The sequence below is a fragment of the Phyllostomus discolor genome, chromosome 7 (genome assembly GCF_004126475.2).
Source record: "Phyllostomus discolor isolate MPI-MPIP mPhyDis1 chromosome 7, mPhyDis1.pri.v3, whole genome shotgun sequence".
Classification (NCBI taxonomy): domain Eukaryota; kingdom Metazoa; phylum Chordata; class Mammalia; order Chiroptera; family Phyllostomidae; genus Phyllostomus; species Phyllostomus discolor.
Window position 1 is genome coordinate 35,454,965 of NC_040909.2, and position 18,428 is coordinate 35,473,392.

Genomic DNA, 18,428 nt, shown 5'->3' on the forward strand with positions numbered 1-18,428 from the left:
GGGTGGGAGAAAGAGAGGGAGAGGAATATTGATGTTAAGGAGAAACACTGATTGGTTCCTGGGGACTGAACCTGCAACCTAGGTATGTGCCCTGGCCAGGAATCGAACCGGAGACCTTTGTGGGATGTCAACCAACCAATTGAGCCACACCAGCCAGGGAGCACTGACACTTTCGAAAGCTCCCTAGGTGATTCAATGTGCAACCAGGGCTGAGAAGCACTGGACTAAAGGACATAGTAAAAAAAAAAAAAACCATGTATTCAGTAAAATTTTAGCTCACACCTGCATTTTGCAGCAGAAACACTAGTGATATGATGTAGTACTGTGGTTAGTTGCTATTTATCCAAGAATGGCTTCTCTGCTTTGAGGATAAATTATAGGCCAGTGTTAGGAATGTAAAGAATGTAGCTCACATTATTAAGCACCTACCAGAAACCAGGCATTTTTCCCTACACTATCTAATTCACACTGTACCCAGTGAAGTAGATGGTGTCATCCCCATATTAGTAGGTGAGGAATTGAGGCTCAGAGAGGCTAACTCACTTACATCAAGTCACTTAGCTAGTAAATTGGGCTCCAAAATCTGGGCCCGCGGCCACACTCCACATGGCCGAGGACGGCATCTGTTTCTGCTTACAGACTCAAACTAAATGATTTGTTAGGTTCTCTATTGTTTTGTTTCTGTTCCTCCGTTAGCCTAGATAATGAGGGCTGACTATATGGCTTATTCTGGAAAAATGGTCTAGGTGTAAATTTATTCCTTCAGTTACAAAAAAAGAGAGCACATGTCCTAACAATTATTTCATATTTTTTCTCCTTTTAACTTGGCAGCGGGTTCTGAAGTAGCACTGTAACTGCTGCATGAGTTTAGCTGGCTCTTTCCCCCTAAAAGGTAAATACTAAGAACCAGGGTAAGTAACTACATATTTGCCTATACTCAAAAGGTACACATTTTTTCTCCCAAGTGACTTTGAAGATAAGTAAGAAATGAAAATCTAAACAGATTATAAATAGAGCTGCTAATTATTTGACCTTGTCCCTTGTGCTTCCTATTCTGACAAGGCTTGTGCTTCCAAATAGGTAGAGACAATGCCCACAATTTGCAGTCCCTTCCAGCAGAGCCAGCTGTCACTAAGGCAAGGCAGACCCACCTCACAACCCCCTGGGACAGCCCGGACAGGCGGGGCTTCTGCTTCTCTAGCCAACTCCATAGCATTCCCCAGACACTGGTCAGTGACCCACTGTCTGAACGTGCAGGACGCGCCAGGGCTTAAACAGCAAATTACTTACATTGAATGCTAACAGCAATTCCAAGAGAAAAAAAAGTGCAACTATTTCTAGATTCATAGCTTTTCCCCACATATTTTAAAGTCTAGATTTGTAGAACTCAGGGTTTGTATAATTAGAAAGAGATGGCCTGTTATGTACACACAGTTTTCAACCTACTCAAGGAAGACAGTAATAAAAGGTCCCATTTACTGGATATTTTTGTGTGGTTCTGGGTCAGAAAAGTTATTTACATCTTTGAAATCCTAGTTAGGAAGTATTGTCCCCATTTTGCAAGAGAGAGATGTGTCTTCGAGAAGTTAGGTCGAATGTCTAAAGACATACAGCTACTAAGCGGTGACACTGGAGCTGGATGGTACAGCCTGCTCAAACAAGACTGGGTGTTTCTAGAAGCCCACCCCGAAGGGCGGTGGTTTGTGATTTTTTTCATTCCGGACCTGTCTGAGAGCATATGTCTGTTGGTCTCTCTCCCTCTAGGGTGAAGTGCTTCTTGGCTTTTGGCTCAGAAGGCCTAGCTGAAGCCCCACTTGACACTCCATCCCCACCTTTCACCCTGTGGGCCCTGCAGACACGTCCCATGACCCTGGTCATCTCACAAATGCGTGCCCACTGTTACCTCAGCACCTTCACTGTCTCCATCCACTGTGCCTGCTCACACTCCCACGTGTCCACCCGAATCCAGTCGGACATCTGCAGGGCCAGCTGGACCATGGCCACTCGGTGGTGGGCAGCTGCAAGGTCTTTCTTCTTGTAGTTGTCGTTGACAGGAGAGATGATACCCCCAATCACCTGGTACATTCCTAAGCAAAGGAGCACAGTGGTGTTACACTTACAAACACTCACCATCTGGCAACCTGAATTCAGGTGGATGCTAAAAACCTCCGTGTCTCATCCTGACATTCTTTCCTGAGGGGCCAGCTCCCTTAGGCAAGGGGGAAGGCCACCTCAGGGACCATGCTCTTCTCTTCCAGAATCTTCTCCAACCAGAGTAATACCTCCAGAGAGAAAGGTTGTGAGGGCGGAGCCAGATGAAGGTCCCAGATAGCCATGTGGACAGTTTGGGTCAGAGTATGAAGGAGGAACATCATGACTTCCCCGGCCTGGGACTTCACAAAGGCATCATCATTCTCTAATCAAGAATGGGACAATAGTTACATATAGTTTCTTAGCCCAAACAGAAAACTTTGTGGATCAAAGATGATGACGTGGGCACTTTAGGCGAACCAGGCAGGTAGGGGACGGGAAGTAGGTTGAATGCACGGGCCCCACACTGGCTTTGGGGGAGTGTGCTGTAAGGGAATGGGAAGGCCTGGTGTGGAAAAGACGGGGGCTGGGCTGATTAGTGAGGCTGTATGGCTCAGGGTCTGGGAACGGGGAGTTTTAAGTTTAGAGCTACAGTGACACTGTAGGAGCTACAGAGAACCCCCACAGAACAGCTATGAATGGGCTCAAAGCCCTTGGGAAGAAGTTCACAGGACACCTTAGGGAAATTATCAAACCTTTGGGAAAAATAAAATACCATTTGAACTTCAGTTATCTGTAAAATGCATTAAGACCTGCTTGGCAGGACCTTGTGGTAAGGATGAACTTAGATAAGGTTTATGCAGTGGGAAAATACTTTGATTTAGTAAATATGTATATATTTTAAAAACTGCATTAGGAAATACGACATGCAAACAAAGGAGTGTAAGACATACACGATTCGACGCAGAGGTAGAAGGCACACCCTGCTCTAACTACCACCACGTGGGTTAAGACACGCAACACTGCTGGCACACTGGAAGTCCCCATCACAGCCCCACTCTGGTGGGAGTTCATCACCATTCTTACCTTTATAATATTAATTCTCTTGCTTTCCTTTATAGTGTTACCTTTATTACTACTGTATTATAATAAGTAAACTTCATGTACTTATGCAGCCTTAGAAAACATACACTCATGTTGCCTTCTGAGAGTTTCACAAATGGACCCATACTGAATGTATTTTTCTGTTAAGCCTTTTTCACTTTATATGAGTGAAATTCATGTAGTACAACCGGTTTTATTGCTGCATAACATTCCGCTGCCTGATCATATGACCAGATAACTGATCTATTTTACTGCTGATGGACTCAGCTGGCTTCTGGCTTTAGACAAACACAAACAAGGTTGTTATAAAATTCTTGCACAAGTCCCCCTGGGCACACAGGCCTGCATTCCTTAGGATACATACCTAAGAGTGGAACTGCTGAGTCATAGAGGAGGTATGTTTGCAGCTTTATTAGATAATGCTGAGCGGTTCTGTGATGTGGTTGTAGCTGTTTATCCTCCAACCAGCGGTGTACAGGAGTTTCATTTGCCCTACACCATGTCATGTGGGGGTATTGTCATTTCCCATCTCACAGATGTGCAGTTATAGTTCACTGGTGTGAATGTTTGTTTTTGTTTTCCTGCTTACAAGTGAGACTGAGCCTTTGGTCATATATGTTATTAAGCACACAAGCTTAGTTTTTTTGTGAAGTGCCTGTTTCAATCTTTTGCCCCTATTTTGGGTTGTCTGCCTTTCAATCATTTATTTGTAGAGTTCTTAATATATTTCAAATACTAGCTTTTTGTTGGCTGGTTATATGTCATAAATGTCTTCTCTTATTTCATGACTTATCTTATTTTTCTTCTTACAGAGTCTTTTAGAAAACAAAAGGTCTTAATTTTAATGTAGTTGGGGTATTAGTTTTTTCCTTTATGAAGAGTACATTTTGTACAAAGACATTTTCCTATGTTATCTCATAAAAGGTTTATAGTTTTGTTTTTCACATTTGGAGCTTTGTGCATGACGTGAACACTGTTAAGTTACTTTCCATTTGTACAGTCAATTATTCCGGCAGCATTTATGAAACAGACCCCACCACCCCACTGTGCATCGCCATGCGGGATGACGCCGAGCGTCCATCTGTGCGTGGGCCTGTCTCCCTGCTCTCTGTTCCGACCCGCTGCACTGTGTGCCTGGCCCTGAGCACTGAAACACTGTTTTGCTTAATGTAGCTTTACTGTGTGTACATCCTGGTGCCTGATAAACAAATTCCCCCACCTCGTTCTTCAAGAGTGTCTTGGCAGTTTTTGACTTTCCGCGTTTTCCATATAAATTTTAGAAAGAGCTGGTCGAGTTCCACAAAATTAAATCCCCCACCCCAGTCAAAAAACCGGTTGAAATACTGATAGGAATTGAATTGAATTCATAATTCAATTTAGGTGAACTGACATGTTTACATTATGGAGTCTCCCAATCCATGAGCGTGGTACATCTTTCCATTTCTCTAGGTCTTAAATGTCTCTAAAGGTTTACGATTTTTCATGTAGAGCACTTACACATCTTTGTAAGATTTATTTGTAGGTACTTAATTCTTTTGATGTCACTATAAATGTCATTTTTAAAAAATACATTTTTTTCTGTTTGTTGCTGACATGTAGAAACACTCTTGACTTATTATCTTGTATCCAGTAACCTTGCTAAACTCTTACAGATTCTAATCATTCATCTGCAGTCTTTTGGATCTTCTATGTCCAAAATAATACCATCTGAAAATACAGAGCATTTTGCTGATTCATTTCCAATCTCTATACCTTTTACTTATTGTTCTTGTTACATCATTTAAGACTGGGAGTATAATTCTGAACAAAGATGGCATTAGAAGTTATCCTTGTATTATTCCCACTATCTTCTTTCTTTTAAAAACATTTTTATTGATATTATTGGGTTGGTATTGGTTAATAAAATTATATAGGTCTAAGTGTACAATTCTATAATACATCATCTGTACACTGTATTGTGTGTTCACCACCCAAAGTCAAGTCTCCTTCCATCACCATTTATCACCCCTTTACCCTCTCTGCCTCCCCCCACCCTCTTTTCCCTCTGGTAATCACCATACTATTGTCTGTGTCTATGATGATTTTTATTTTTGCTTAATCCCTTCAACTTTTACACCCAGCCCCCCCCGCCCCACCAACCCTCCTCTCTGGCAGCTGTTAGTCTGTTCTCTGTGTGTATAAGTCTGTTTCTATTTTGTTTATTTTGTTCATTGGATTCCACATATAAGTGAAATCACATGATATTTGTCTTTCTTTGACTGGCTTATTTCACTTAGCACAATACTCCCCAGGTCCATCCATTCTGTCACAAAAGGTCAGATTTCCTTCTTTTTTACAGTCAAGTAGTATTCCATTGTGTAAAGGGACCACAGCCTTTTTATCCATTCATTTACTGATGGGCACTTGGGCTGCTTCCAAATCTTGGTATAAATAATGCTGCAAAGGACATAGGGGTACAGCACATATTCTTGCGAATTAGTGTTTCAGGTTACTTTGGATACATTCCTTGCTCGATCTTCAAGAGGTTTGCATTTTATTAGTCTTTTCAAAGAACCAACTTTTGGCTTTATTGATCTCTACTGAGTATTGGTTTTCCATTTCATCTATTTTTGCTTATTTTTAATGAGTTCTATTCTCTTCCTCTCTTGGTGTTAATTTGCTATTCTTTTTCTAACTTCTTGTGATGAATGTTCAGCTAACTAATCTGTGATTTTTCTTATTTTCTAATATACACAGTTCAGGCTATAAAGTTTCTCTGTAAGCATGTCTTTACTTGCATACCACACATTTTGATATGTAGTTTTTGTAATCATTACATTCAAAATAGTTTCTAATTTCCATTATTATGTCTTTTGATCCATGAGTTATTTCGAAGTATTTTTAAATTATCAGACACAATGAGGTTTTTGATTATCTTTTTGTTATTGGTTTCTACCTTGGCTGCACTATACTCAGAGAACATACTCTATATTGATTTTAATTACTTTAAATGTGTTGATGCTTGCTTCATGTCCCAGAATATGGCAAGCTGGATGTGGTAAATGATCCATGTTTGCTGAAAAAGAATGTGTAGTCTAATTTTTGGGTACAATGTTCTGTCCATTCAGTCAAGATGGCTAATTGCTTTGTTTAAATCTACATTTTTACTGATTTTTTGGTATGCTTGTTGTATTAGTTACTGACAGAGGCACGTTAAAATCTCCCACTATGATTATGGAGTTTTCTAGTTTTCCTGTTAAAAAGTTCTTTCAACTTTTGTTTCATATATTTTTAAGGATATGTTATTGCCTATATATTTATTATTCTTACACATCTTTCTGTGAATCAAGCATCTTTAACTCTAACAATGTTTCTTGACTTAAAGTCTGTATGTCTGATATTAATGTATCCTCAATAGCTTTATTTTGATTAGTATATGTGTGGCATATTTTACTAAACTTTCTCTTTGAACTTTTCTATACTTCTGTTTTAAATACAACTTTTTAAAATATATTTCATTGATTATGCTATTACACTTGTCCCATTTCCCCCCTTCACTCCCCTCTACCCTGTACACCCTCTCCCACCCACATTCCCCCCTTTAGTTCGTGTCCATGTGTCATACTTGTAAGTTCTTTAGCTTCTACATTTCCCGTACTATTCTTACCCTCCCCCTATCTATTTTCAACCTACAATCTATGCTACTTATTCTCTGTACCTTTTCCCCGTCTCTCCTCCTCCCACTCCCCTGTTGCTAACCTTCCATTTGATCTCCCTTTCTGTGGTTCTGTTCCTGTTCTAGTTGTTTGCTTAGTTTGTTTTTGTTTTTGTTTTCGGTGTGGTTGTTAATAGTTGTGAGTTTGCTGTCCTTTTACTATACATGCTTTTTTCTTTATCTTCTTTTCTTAGATAAGTCCCTTTAATGTTTCATAAAATAAGGGCTTGGTGATGATGAACTCCTTTAACTTGACCTTATCTGAGAAGCACTTTATCTGCCTTTCCATTCTAAATGAAAGCTTTGCTGGATAGAGCAATCTGGGATGTAGGTCCTTGTCTTTCATGACTTGGAATACTTCTTTCCAACCCCTTCTTGCCTATAAGGTCTCTTTTGAAAACCAGCTGACAGTCTGATGGGAACTCCTTTGTAAGTTACTGTCCCCTTATCTCTTGCTGCTTCTAGGATCCTCTCCTTCATTTTTACCTTGGCTAATGTAATTATGGTGTGCCTTGGTGTGTTTCTTCTTGGGTCCAGCTTCTTTGGGACTCTCTGAGCTTCCTGGACTTCCTGGAAGTGTATTTCCTTTGCCAGAATGGGGAAGTTCTCCTTTATTATTTGTTCAAATATGTTTTCAATCTGTTGCTCTTCCTCTTCCCCTTCTGGTGCCCCTATAATTCAGATGTTGGAACGTTTAAAGATGTCCTGGAAGTTCCTAAGCTTCTCCTCGTTTTTTGAATTCTTATTTCTCCATTCTCTCCTGTTTGGTTGTTTCTTTTTTCTTTCTGGTCCACTCTATTGTTTTGAATGCCAGTTTCCTTCCCATCACTGTTGGTTCCCTGTGCATTTTCCTTCATTTCTTTTATCGTAACCTGCATTTGTTCATCTAATTTGCGACCAAAATCAACCAATTCTGTGAGCATCCTGATCACCAGTGTTTTGAACTATGCATCTGGTTGGTTAGCTATCTCTCGGTCACTTAAAAGGATGAGTTCTGAGGTATTGATTTGTTCTTCTGTTTGAGCCATCTCTCTCTCTCTCTCTCTTATTTTTTGGTCTGGTTGCTCTGTTATGGTGAGGGGCAGAGCCTTAGGTGTTCACCAAGGCTGGGCACCCCAGTCGCTAGATTGTGATGTTGTATGTAGAGGTGGGGTCAAGAGGGAACAATGGCGGTAGCTCCGTTCTCTGTGGGACCTCAGTCCCTTCTCTGGGATCCTGGGTTGCGAGCTCTGCCGTGCTCCACAATCGCCGCCTCACTGGGTCTGCCACCTGCCCCTTGTGTACTCAGGGTCCACCCGCTGTGATCTTGTGCGCCCCAGATGCCTTATGCGCCCAACTCCCTCTGCTTTCTGTGCAGCAACCCGCGCCTGGCTGCTTGTCTCTGCCCCTCCTACTGGTCTGGATGAACGGGTCTATTTCAACTTCTTGGCTGTCTGACTTTCATTCAGATAAATTTTCTGTCAGTTCTGGATGTTATTCTGTCTCTAAATTGTTGTTGTTCCAATCTTGGTTGTGCATGGAGATACGTTGTGTCCACCTAAGCCTCTATCTTGGCCGGAAGTCCTAAATACAACTTTTATAAATAGCTGAATGAAATTTTGGGGGGTCAAGTTTGACAATTACTGATTTGTAACAGGGACATTAAGTTTACTTACATTTAATGTGAATGTTAACATATTTAAGTTTCAAGCTACCAATTCTGTGCTTTGTTTTTGTCACAAATTTTGTGTTTTTTTTCTCTTTTTCTGCATATCTTTGGACTTTATTTCATTTTTTTCTCTCACACTGAAACTCACATATGCATTCTTATATCCAAAGTAAATTAAGACCTTTACCCTCTTCCTCAACAACACAAGGATTTCAGGACTCTGTAACTCTATTACCACGACCTTACATGTTATTATTGTAGATATTTTAAGTCTATTTATCCTCCAGACCTTATTATACTATATAATTCTATACACTAATGACATTTAATAATACTATACACCAATCACACCAATTCTATACCCCAATCACAATAATACTATACACCAATCACATTTAAACTTACCCATGGAACATTCTCCAGGATGGATCACATAATATGCCATAAAACAGGCTTCAATAAATTCAAGCAGACTGAAATCATATCAAGCATCTTTTCCAACCACAATGGCATATTAGAAGTCCACTACACGAAGAAAACTAGAAACAGCACGACTTTGTGGAGAGTAAACAACATGCCACTAAACAACCAATGGGTCAAAGAAGAAATAAAACAGGAACCAAAAATAATTTTGAAAGCAATGAAAATGAAAACACGACTTTTCAAAATTAATGAGATGTAAAAGCAGTCCTAAGAGAGAAGTTTCTAGTTATCTAGGCCTAACTTCAGAAACAAGAAAATTCCCAAGTAAATAATCTCACTCTACACCTAAGGGAGCTAGAAAAAGAACAAATGAAACCTGAAATAAACAGAAGGAAGGAAATAGTCAAGATCAGCATAGACATAAACACTACAGAAAATTTAAAAAACAATAGAAAAGAGCAGTGAAACGAAGAAAGCTGGTCTCTGAAAAGATAAATCAAATTCACAAAAATAAAATTCACCCATCTATTTGCTATTTTCTTTGTACTCCATTTCTTTTTGCATGTCAGACCTTCTATCTGGGAATAACTTTTCTTCGGATAGAATATATCTTGTAGAATGTCCTTAAGTTAGCGACTTCATTCTTGATTGAACTTTTGAGTCTTCTGATTTATGAATACGTAAATCCTTCATTTTTGTCTAGATCTTTGGGTTCTTTCACAACATCGTGTAATTTTAGGATATAAATTCTGTATGTGTTTTGTTGATTTATACCTAAGTATTTCATTTTGTTGAGCTCAACTGTAAAAGGTACTGCTGTAGTTTTGGCTTTCACATGTTTGTTATTAGTACACAGGAATGGGATTGATTTCTGCTTGATTTTTATCTTGCTAACCAAACTCATTTATTCTAGGAGTTTTTAAAAATGGATTCCTTGTGATTGTCTACACAGGCAATCATGTCACATGCAAATGAAGAAAGTTTTCTTTCTTCCTTTACAAAATAAGCCTTTTATTTCTTGACTTGAGACCTTTCCTTTTTTTTTTAATATAAGTCTTGGTGTTATAAATTTCCTTCTTAGTACAGACTTAGCTGCATCAACACATTTTCATATGTTGTATTTTCATTTTCATTCACTTCTATCTATGTCTTTTTAAAAACTTCCTTTGAGAATTTCTCGACACATGGATTATTTAGAATTGTATTGTTTGATTTTAAAGTGTTTTAATATTTTCTTGGTGTCTTTTTCTAATTGATTTTAGTTGATTCCATTATGGTCAGAGACTATGGTATGATTTCAATTCTTTTAAACTTGCTGAAGTTTGTTTAATGGCTCAGAATGTGGCCTATCTGAATGAATATTCCATAGGTCACAGGTGGCAAACACAAGGCCCGAGGGCCGAATCCAGCCCTTCACCTTGTTTTGCTCAGCCTGGCACCTTGTTTCTACTGGTGGCAACGCCAAGCTCTGGCTTAACAGTTAAAGAGTAGTTACATTTATACAGTCCTAAAATTACATTTGACCCCTTGAAGGCAATACCAGGCTGATATGGCCTGTGGTGAAAATGAGTTTGACACCCCTGTCATAGGTGCTTAAAAAAGGTGTGTCCAGCTGTTGTTGGCTGGAGAGTTCTATACAAGTCAATGAGATCATGCTAGTCGATTGTTGTTGTTCAGTTCTACATCCTTGCTGATTTTCTGTGGAGCATTTTGGTCAGTTATGAAGACTGGAGTGTTGAAGTCCCCACCTCTAACTGTAAATTTGTCTATTTTGCTTTTCTGCTTTATGTATTTTGAGACTCTGGGTTTTGTTTGTTTGTTTTGCATGCCCACATTTAGAATTGTTATGTGTGCTATTGGACTTTCATTGAGCTTTTGTTTACTTTAGTCATCACTTCTAGAAGTTCTGATTGGTTCTTCATCAAATCTAGTGAGTCACTTTTTAGTTTTTCTTTAAATAAAAGCATAACTTTAAAAACCTGTATCTGACAGTGCCAATTTCAAAGTCTGTACAGGTTATTTTTGTTGACTATTGTTTCTGCTCATTCTTATTTATATTGTTTTGTTTCTTTTGTGCTTATTTTTGACTGCTTGCTGTTGAATATCCCTGACTAGTTATTTGTGGAGGCTCCCTCTGGCCTAAGATAGACATGCCCTCCCCCAGAATGGCTTTATATTTGCTTTTGCCAGGGACCTGGAGTTATTAAAAGTCATGCATGATCTTAAATCAAGCTCTTGGTTTGAGCTTATTTGGCCAATTCAGGCAAAGGGTTACAATACCTGAGAAAAGGCTGATGTGTGCCCATTTTTCTTCTCCTCCTACTTGCCTTAGCACCAAGGTACTGATGCTTCTCTGAAGTCCTCCAGGGTTGGGTTAAGGGAGTTAAGATCCAGTTCACCCTGGCCCTGAGGGTATAGTTCTATGGGGGTTCAGCTTAATATGTGAGAAGTCACCCATAATGCTCCCCAGCTTGTGGGGGTTCCAGCCCTTGAACTCTCCCTCTTGGCTTCAATGGCCACTGATTCAATGGTTGAGTGAGCAGCAGTGGCAAGTGCTTGTGGGACATCAGTGGTTCTGGTAGTCTAGTAACCTACTGGCCTCATGGTTACTGGAGTTTATCTCAGCTAGCCTGAGACATCCCCACTTTTCAGCTTTGAAAGTGAGGTTTGAAAAATGTTCTCTCCAGTATTTATCGTTGTTTTAGTAGGAGAGTTGGTCCAAAGACTGCAGCCTGTCTCACTACCTGCCCCCCGCCCCCCGGAAGCTGGAAGTTCTTTGAGGCATTATTCCAGCCCTGGTGACCTGGCTGCCCTGGGCCCTCCTGCATGGAGGCTGCAGCATGCACTGCTCCAAGGGATGGCAGAACCAGCTGAGAATAAAGAGAGGGCATTCAGCTTTTAACTTCCAGCACTGGCTGCTAAAACTCATTTCAGAGCAACATTTGTGAAGGTTAAAGTTTTCATTTGTAAGAGTCAGGCTTTGGTGAGAGATTTATTTAAGTTCCAAAAGTTACCCTTAAAAAAATCAGGAATGAGAGCCCAGGGAGGGAGAGCACACAGTTGTACTATGGCCCATGGAGTCGTAAGAAGGAGAGAAAAGCAAAGTGGAGAGGAAAGGCCTTTCTGGGATGAGCGGGGAGGAACGAGCAGCAGGCATAGAGAAGAATGCGATGGAAAAGGTTTGTGGTGACAGAGTTTAGACACGAGTTGAGGCCTGCTCCCTGCACCCTCTTACCTTTCGGAGACAAAACCTTGTATGCGTTGGGCAGAGGAGGGCATAGTTACGAGGCCAGGTTAGGTTTGGAAACTGCACAGCTGGTAGGCTTGTATTTTGCTTCCCACTTGGAATTCTGGGAGGAGACCATCTCGCATTGCCCTGTGTCTGTACAGAATTGCCTCAACACAGTGGCAATGGTGGTGTGGCATGAATAAGGAGAAAGGGCTTCAGAAAACACCCTCTCCCTGCCTTCCAAGTCCCTTTCAGCTTCAGCAGGGCATGGCAGAGATCCATAAAAGTTGCTGAGGCTCCTTGAGAGGGGTAGTGATGGAGGTAAAGAATAGGGCTATTTGGGGGAAGACAGGGTTTAGGGTGAGCAGCCCAAAGGCAGGAACCATGGTGTTGGCAGTACCAGGGAGAGCTCAGGTGTGGGCCTGAAGTCAGTGGTAGTGTCGGAGCCAGGAGGTGCTGAAGAGGCTTCAGTGGTGGAAGCAGAGAGGATAGAGGCCAGTGCCAGGGCTGCAGGCAGACTCCTCGGCTAGAAGGCATTGAGGGCCAGAAGCCCCTTTTCAGATGCCAGGATACTACGCCACCTAGGATGCTAACTGAACCTTGGGGACACAGGCAGTAAAAGATTAACCTGATTTAATGTTGACCCATAAGAGAGTAAGCTTAAAATCAGAAGATAGTTACCTTGAAGTGGCAATTTTTTTTTTTTTTTTACCATTCATGAAAATGGTGGCTTGAGAGCCAGTTGAGTGTTAATAGAAAGCAAAGTAAGTTATATTTCTACACATCTGAGTCCCGTGTTATGCATGGAACGTATTAGTTCTCTTTTGGGCAATTCATACACATTTAACCCTTACATTTGCCTGTTTTACTGAAGAAAACTGGGTGTGGGGCACCAGGATCCCCTCCAGGCTGTTCTGCTCAGCTGCTTGGATACTCAGGTGTCACCTGCGATGGTTTGGCTCATCTTGACACTGCAGGTCGTACACTGAGAAATCACTGCTTTGTTACAGCACCCAGGAGAGAAGAGCCAGTAAAAGCAACAATTTGGCTAAAACTCCTTGCCCTTCAAATGGCCATGAGTTCAAGCCTTTTCCCTTTCTCACAACCCCACAACCCCAGTGTTGCCTCGTGCGTGACCACCCTCCCACCCTCCCAAATGCTAGATGCAGGTACTCCTCCAGTGACCTTGTTGCTACCCAGACACACCTCCATTACAGCGTGTGTGTGATAATGATCTGTTTGCCTTTGTCTCTCCCCGAGGACCTGGACCCATCTTCATTCTGGTAACATCCCAGAACACTGCTTAGCATGAAGTTATATTGTCTTTACTTTGAGGTTGCCATAGTAATACATGGCTGTGAGTTTAACACGGTGTATAGAACTCCTTGTTTATCTCCAGCCCTGTGGAAAATCTAATAAAATAGCAACAAAGGAATAAAAGAAGTACGAAATCAAAAGGGCAAAGACAGTGAGAAAGAACACAGCAATAGATGGGAAAGGTGAACAAAACTCTGGAAGCTAAAGAGCTGATGAATAATGGCAACAGAGCAAGCCAAGTCTGTGGGCAGGGAAGGTGGTAAGAGGCAAGGTGCCCTGCACAGCAGATGCCCAGAAAGGCTCAGGAACTGAAAAGCCAGCAGCCTCTCTAGGTGGGGGTGCCAGAGGCCAGAACACAGGAAGACTAGTTGAGGGTTTGTTTAAGGAGCCCTTAGATCCAATCACCTTCCTTATTCTCCCTTTCTGGCAGAAGCCAGGTATCTGCTTTCTGCCGAGGTTGGACCCTCAGATACAGGCACAGCCGAGAGGAGGGGGATGTACCATCCTTAAGACAGGATGATTGAATCTGACTCCTAGCATACCAGACTGGACACGTCTCTCTGGGAAACAGGTGCACCCAGGAGAAGACAGCTAGATACTCACATTCGGTGTTCTTGGGCTTAGGACCTGATCACCCGGCCATGAGGCCCCGCGGCTCTACCCATATACTCACAGCTTCCAGCCAGCATTTAGGGCCTGATCTGAAAACAGGAGTGGGGAGCCTCAGAAAGGACATTTTAGAGAGGTGCTGACCATGCACGACAGAGACCTAACCCACCAGCAGGAGAGAAGGAACCTGGAGGCCGCAGAGGCAATGCAGAGAGCAAAAGGAAACTTCAAAAGTCTCCAAACATGTTGTCAAAAAGGTAGGAAGAGGACATCCCCATCCATGAAACAAGGATGGGATGCTGTAGGAAGAAATAATCAGAAAACAAGAAGAAGCCCTTAGAAATTCAAAAAGTATTCACTTGTTCAATAATATCCACCAACTGTCTACAGTAAGCCAGGGACTGTGCTGGGACACTGGGAGTAAACTGGGCCAGCTCGCATCCCTGTGGAACTCACATTCTGGTGGGTGACAAAAGCAATAACATCAATTAGCAGAAGAAGTGAAAGACAAGCTGGAAGAAATTATCTTCCAGGAAGAAGATAAAATTGGAGGATAGACCCAGGGGGTCCAATATATAACAAACAGAAATTCCTGAAAGAGAACAGAGGGCAGAAAACATCAAGGAAATAACATAAATATTTTCCCAGACCAGAAGGACACACATGTTTAGAATCGAAGGCCCTCTGAGTGCTTATCACTCTGAATAAAACAAGGCTCACACGCTGGCAAACCATTATAAAACTTCAGACCACCAGGTTTAATGAGAAGATTCCAAAAGTTTCCAGAGTGAAAACTGGAGGTCGAATACACAGGACTGGGAAGCAGGCTATCATGAATTTCTCAACATCAATTCTGGGATCCAGAAAACAGTGAAGCAAAGCCTTTGAAACATTAAAGGAAAATTATTTCCAACCTAGAATTCTCTATTTGGCTGGACAACCAGTCAGGGGTCAGCAAACTCTTTCTCTTAAGGAACAGACAGTAAATAGTTTAGGCTTTATGGACCATATAGAACTATATAAATATATACAAATAAATATATATACACACATACACATATACATAGTCTTTGTTACATATTCTTTTTTAATTTTAAACACTTAAAATATTTTTTAAAAAGCCATTATTAGCTCACAGAAAGAATAAAAACAGACTACGGGCCAGATTTGGCACATGGGCTAGTTTACCGACCTTGGAATTGGAATGTGGAATAAAGTTGGAGTGTTCATATATGCAAAGTCTTAGAAAATTTATCTCCCATAGACCCTTTTTCAGAAAGATATCAGAGAATATACTTCGCCAGAACAAGAGAGTTAAACAAAAAAAAAAAAAAAAGAGAGAGAGAAGGCATGGGATCCGAGAAACAAGAGTTGCACATCAGGAGGCAGGCGAAGGGAGTCCCAGGAAATCACTGAGGGGATCCCGGGTGGCAGGGGTGAAGCAGGACTCCAGGAAGGACACGAACAGAAACAAATGGAACCAACAGATTACCTGGTATATCTGTTTGTATTAAGAAGAGCTATAGAGATTTGTTGGAAATTTTGGGACTGATTAGTGAGTGATAGGAACCTAAGAAAATAAATGAAGTGATTATTAACTCTAGAAAAAATCAAAGTTTACACGAGAGGCAACGGAATCATAGTGTATTACATGGTTCAGTTAATGCCATTTACACAGACATAAATGTAAACGACAAATGTTCATTTAACCCCAAGTTGTGAGCTACTCAGTTTGGGAGCATGTGGTGGAGGTGCAGTGTGAGGGCAGAGGTGCGAGGGAGCTAAATCTTCATTTTTCATAATTGAAAGCCAAAATATCTAAAATGAAAAAATTAAAAAGTATACATATACTATTGTATATGTTTATTATTCATAAACAGGGAGTCAAATGCTAGAGAAAACAGTTCAAAAATTCAAAAGTGGCCGCTCACGGACCCAGAGAAAAGGACAGGGAGGGACGGAACAAAGCTCCTGAGAGCCTTACAGCAGCGTCCGGAACCCCGAGAAGTATAAAGAATCGACAGGTAACAAAACATCCTCGGGTTTAATACTGTTGCTGTTTTGGTTAATTTTCTTTGTTTTGTTTCATCTACATGTTTTTCTTTATATGAGATATCCAATTTTGTATTTGCCTTATTTAGATCATATTGCAAATAGTTTTTCTTGACCACTGGTACTCTTGAAATCACCATTTGTAATAGCTGCATAATAATGGAGATTAAAAAAGTAAAAACAAAATTTTTGTGTGTGCTAGAATCAATAGATTGTGATTGTCTTAGTTGATCTTGGTGGCAAATAATGGATACTTTTTAAAGATAAATTATTAGAAAGAAAAATTACTGGTTTGAACATTTGGGGGGCTCTGGCCTGTCTTTCCAGACTGCTTTCCAGGAAGTCAGAACAGGAGACAGTGGGGGGGGGGGGGGGCCCTTCCCGCCCCCGCCCCCCCCCCCCCCCCCCCCCGCAGGGTCTGAGAGAGGCAGCCCATCTTACCCCATGATTGGCCAGTACTGAGGCTACTCATTTAAAAGCATCTTTGCCCATTTGTAGGAGTTTTTTTAATGGTTTAAATTTGCATTTAAAATTACTTATGTGACTTTCATTACTTCTTAGACATTTACATTTCTCCTTTTGTGAACTGCCTGTTCCTATTCATTGCCTATTTGTCTATTGATGGGTATGAACTCCTTTTCACAAGAATGTGCATGTGGAACGTTTTCCTGTTGGGCCTGTTGTAACCATATAGAGGACTGACTCCAAATCGTGGACCTTTGTCTCAACTCCTGTCTGCTAGGAATTATGTCACAGTCTCAATCACTTAAGACTTCCCATCCATGTGAAGTAAAGCCTCAAGACTTCTCAGCGACACTTTCTTCTGTCATTTCTGATTGTTATTATCCTTCTGCTCTATTCTCTTGCATCAGTTCTCTGCCTCCTCTCATAATTTTTGTGTCCTTATTTTTTGGAGGGTTCTGGAAGAATTCCTTATGGCCCCCTGCAGCCCTGTCTCCACCAATCATTAACTGGCGATGGTGGTTTTTGTTGGGAAAGCCCTTCGCTGTCCTCAGACTGCCCCTATTTCATGACAGGCTGCTGTGTTGCTAGTGCTGCCTTCTCCTCTGGAATCTCATGGAGAACCGGACATTTAAAAATTTTAGCTTTTATGTGGAGGGCCGCTTGGCCTGAATCTGCAGGCTGGGACATTCTTAGTAAGTTCAATTCCTTCCTATACAACCTGTAACCTTTCTCTGACTCCAGACAGGTCTGCATGTCCAGTAGGAGCTGCTGGGTGGCCCTGTCTGAGCTGGGGTAGGTCCCTGATTATTTTGTTCACAGCAAAAGGATAAAGGCAATATTTAGGTTTGTTGTAATTTTTCTTAGCATCTTAGAAATACACTTGCTTGTATAGTTCAAGGAGGGAGCTACCAGTCAAAGGGAACAGCCACTGACAAGGAATTCTCTACTTCCAAGCTTCATCTTTACTATTATACTGACTGGAATATATAAGGTAGGAAATCAAATAGATTCTTTTCCTAAAATACTTAAGTGACTCTCCCATTTTCTTTAATTAAATAATCTGCCCCCACTGATTTTTTGTTTTTCCCTTACCATATACTCTTTTCATATAGATTTTCTGTTTCATTGTGGTTTCCAGAGTCAGTGTCACATTCATTTAGCCACTTAACAAACAAACAAACTACACTTTAATGTCTGAGAGAACTTTCAGAGAACCTGTTTAGTCTTCCAGGAGGATGCTGGGACACTTTCTCAAGTTAAATATAGAATAATAGCCAGGGGTATTTCCACTGGAAAGCCAATCAATAAATGACTGTGCCAGAGAGGAGCCGGCTGTGTTTCCACTCAGTCCTGTCTCCAGGCAGACGGGCAGAGCTGCCGCCCTCTGTGCCCTCCGAGCTGCTGGTGCAGGGGACTCCTGGGGACTTACGTTCTTGGCTGTTATGTGCTTGGGAATGGATCCTTTTTCTCATATTTTATTGCATCTGCATATTTTTTCATTATATTGTATTACAACTGTTATACAGAAAACTCTACCTTTTTAAAAATTAAACTATAGTTGACATACAGTATTAAATTAGTCTCAGGTGTACAACATAAGTGATTCAACATTTATATTCCTTATGACGTGATCACTCTGTACTTTGGTTTGTTCAGTTTGAATCTGGGCTACCTTACTGAACTGATTAGTTCTAATACTTTTTCAAATGCTTCTCTTGGATTAGTTTTTAGGGCTACAGTAATAGCACCTGCAAATAATAAAGACTGAGTCTCCTTTCTATAACTGTGTTTCTTATTTTTGAGTGATGCCATTGGAAAATAACAGAGGTGAGCAGGCATTCTTTTCTATTTCCTTG

General features: G+C 41.0%; 1 protein-coding gene across 4 annotated transcripts in view; it reads right to left on the minus strand.

The window, feature by feature from the left end:
• The window catches only part of NMNAT3 (nicotinamide nucleotide adenylyltransferase 3), a 98,291-nt gene that overhangs the window by 12,508 nt on the left and 67,355 nt on the right, over positions 1 to 18,428 (minus strand). For 3 of the 4 annotated variants that reach the window (XM_028519006.2, XM_036030726.1, XM_036030724.1), the window contains one exon: positions 1,904 to 2,087. The exons of the other annotated variant lie outside the window; for it this stretch is intronic. In XM_028519006.2, coding sequence (XP_028374807.1) covers positions 1,904 to 2,087 — 184 coding nt within the window. The remainder of the gene's footprint in view (positions 1 to 1,903; positions 2,088 to 18,428) is intronic. 4 annotated transcript variants of the gene reach the window in all.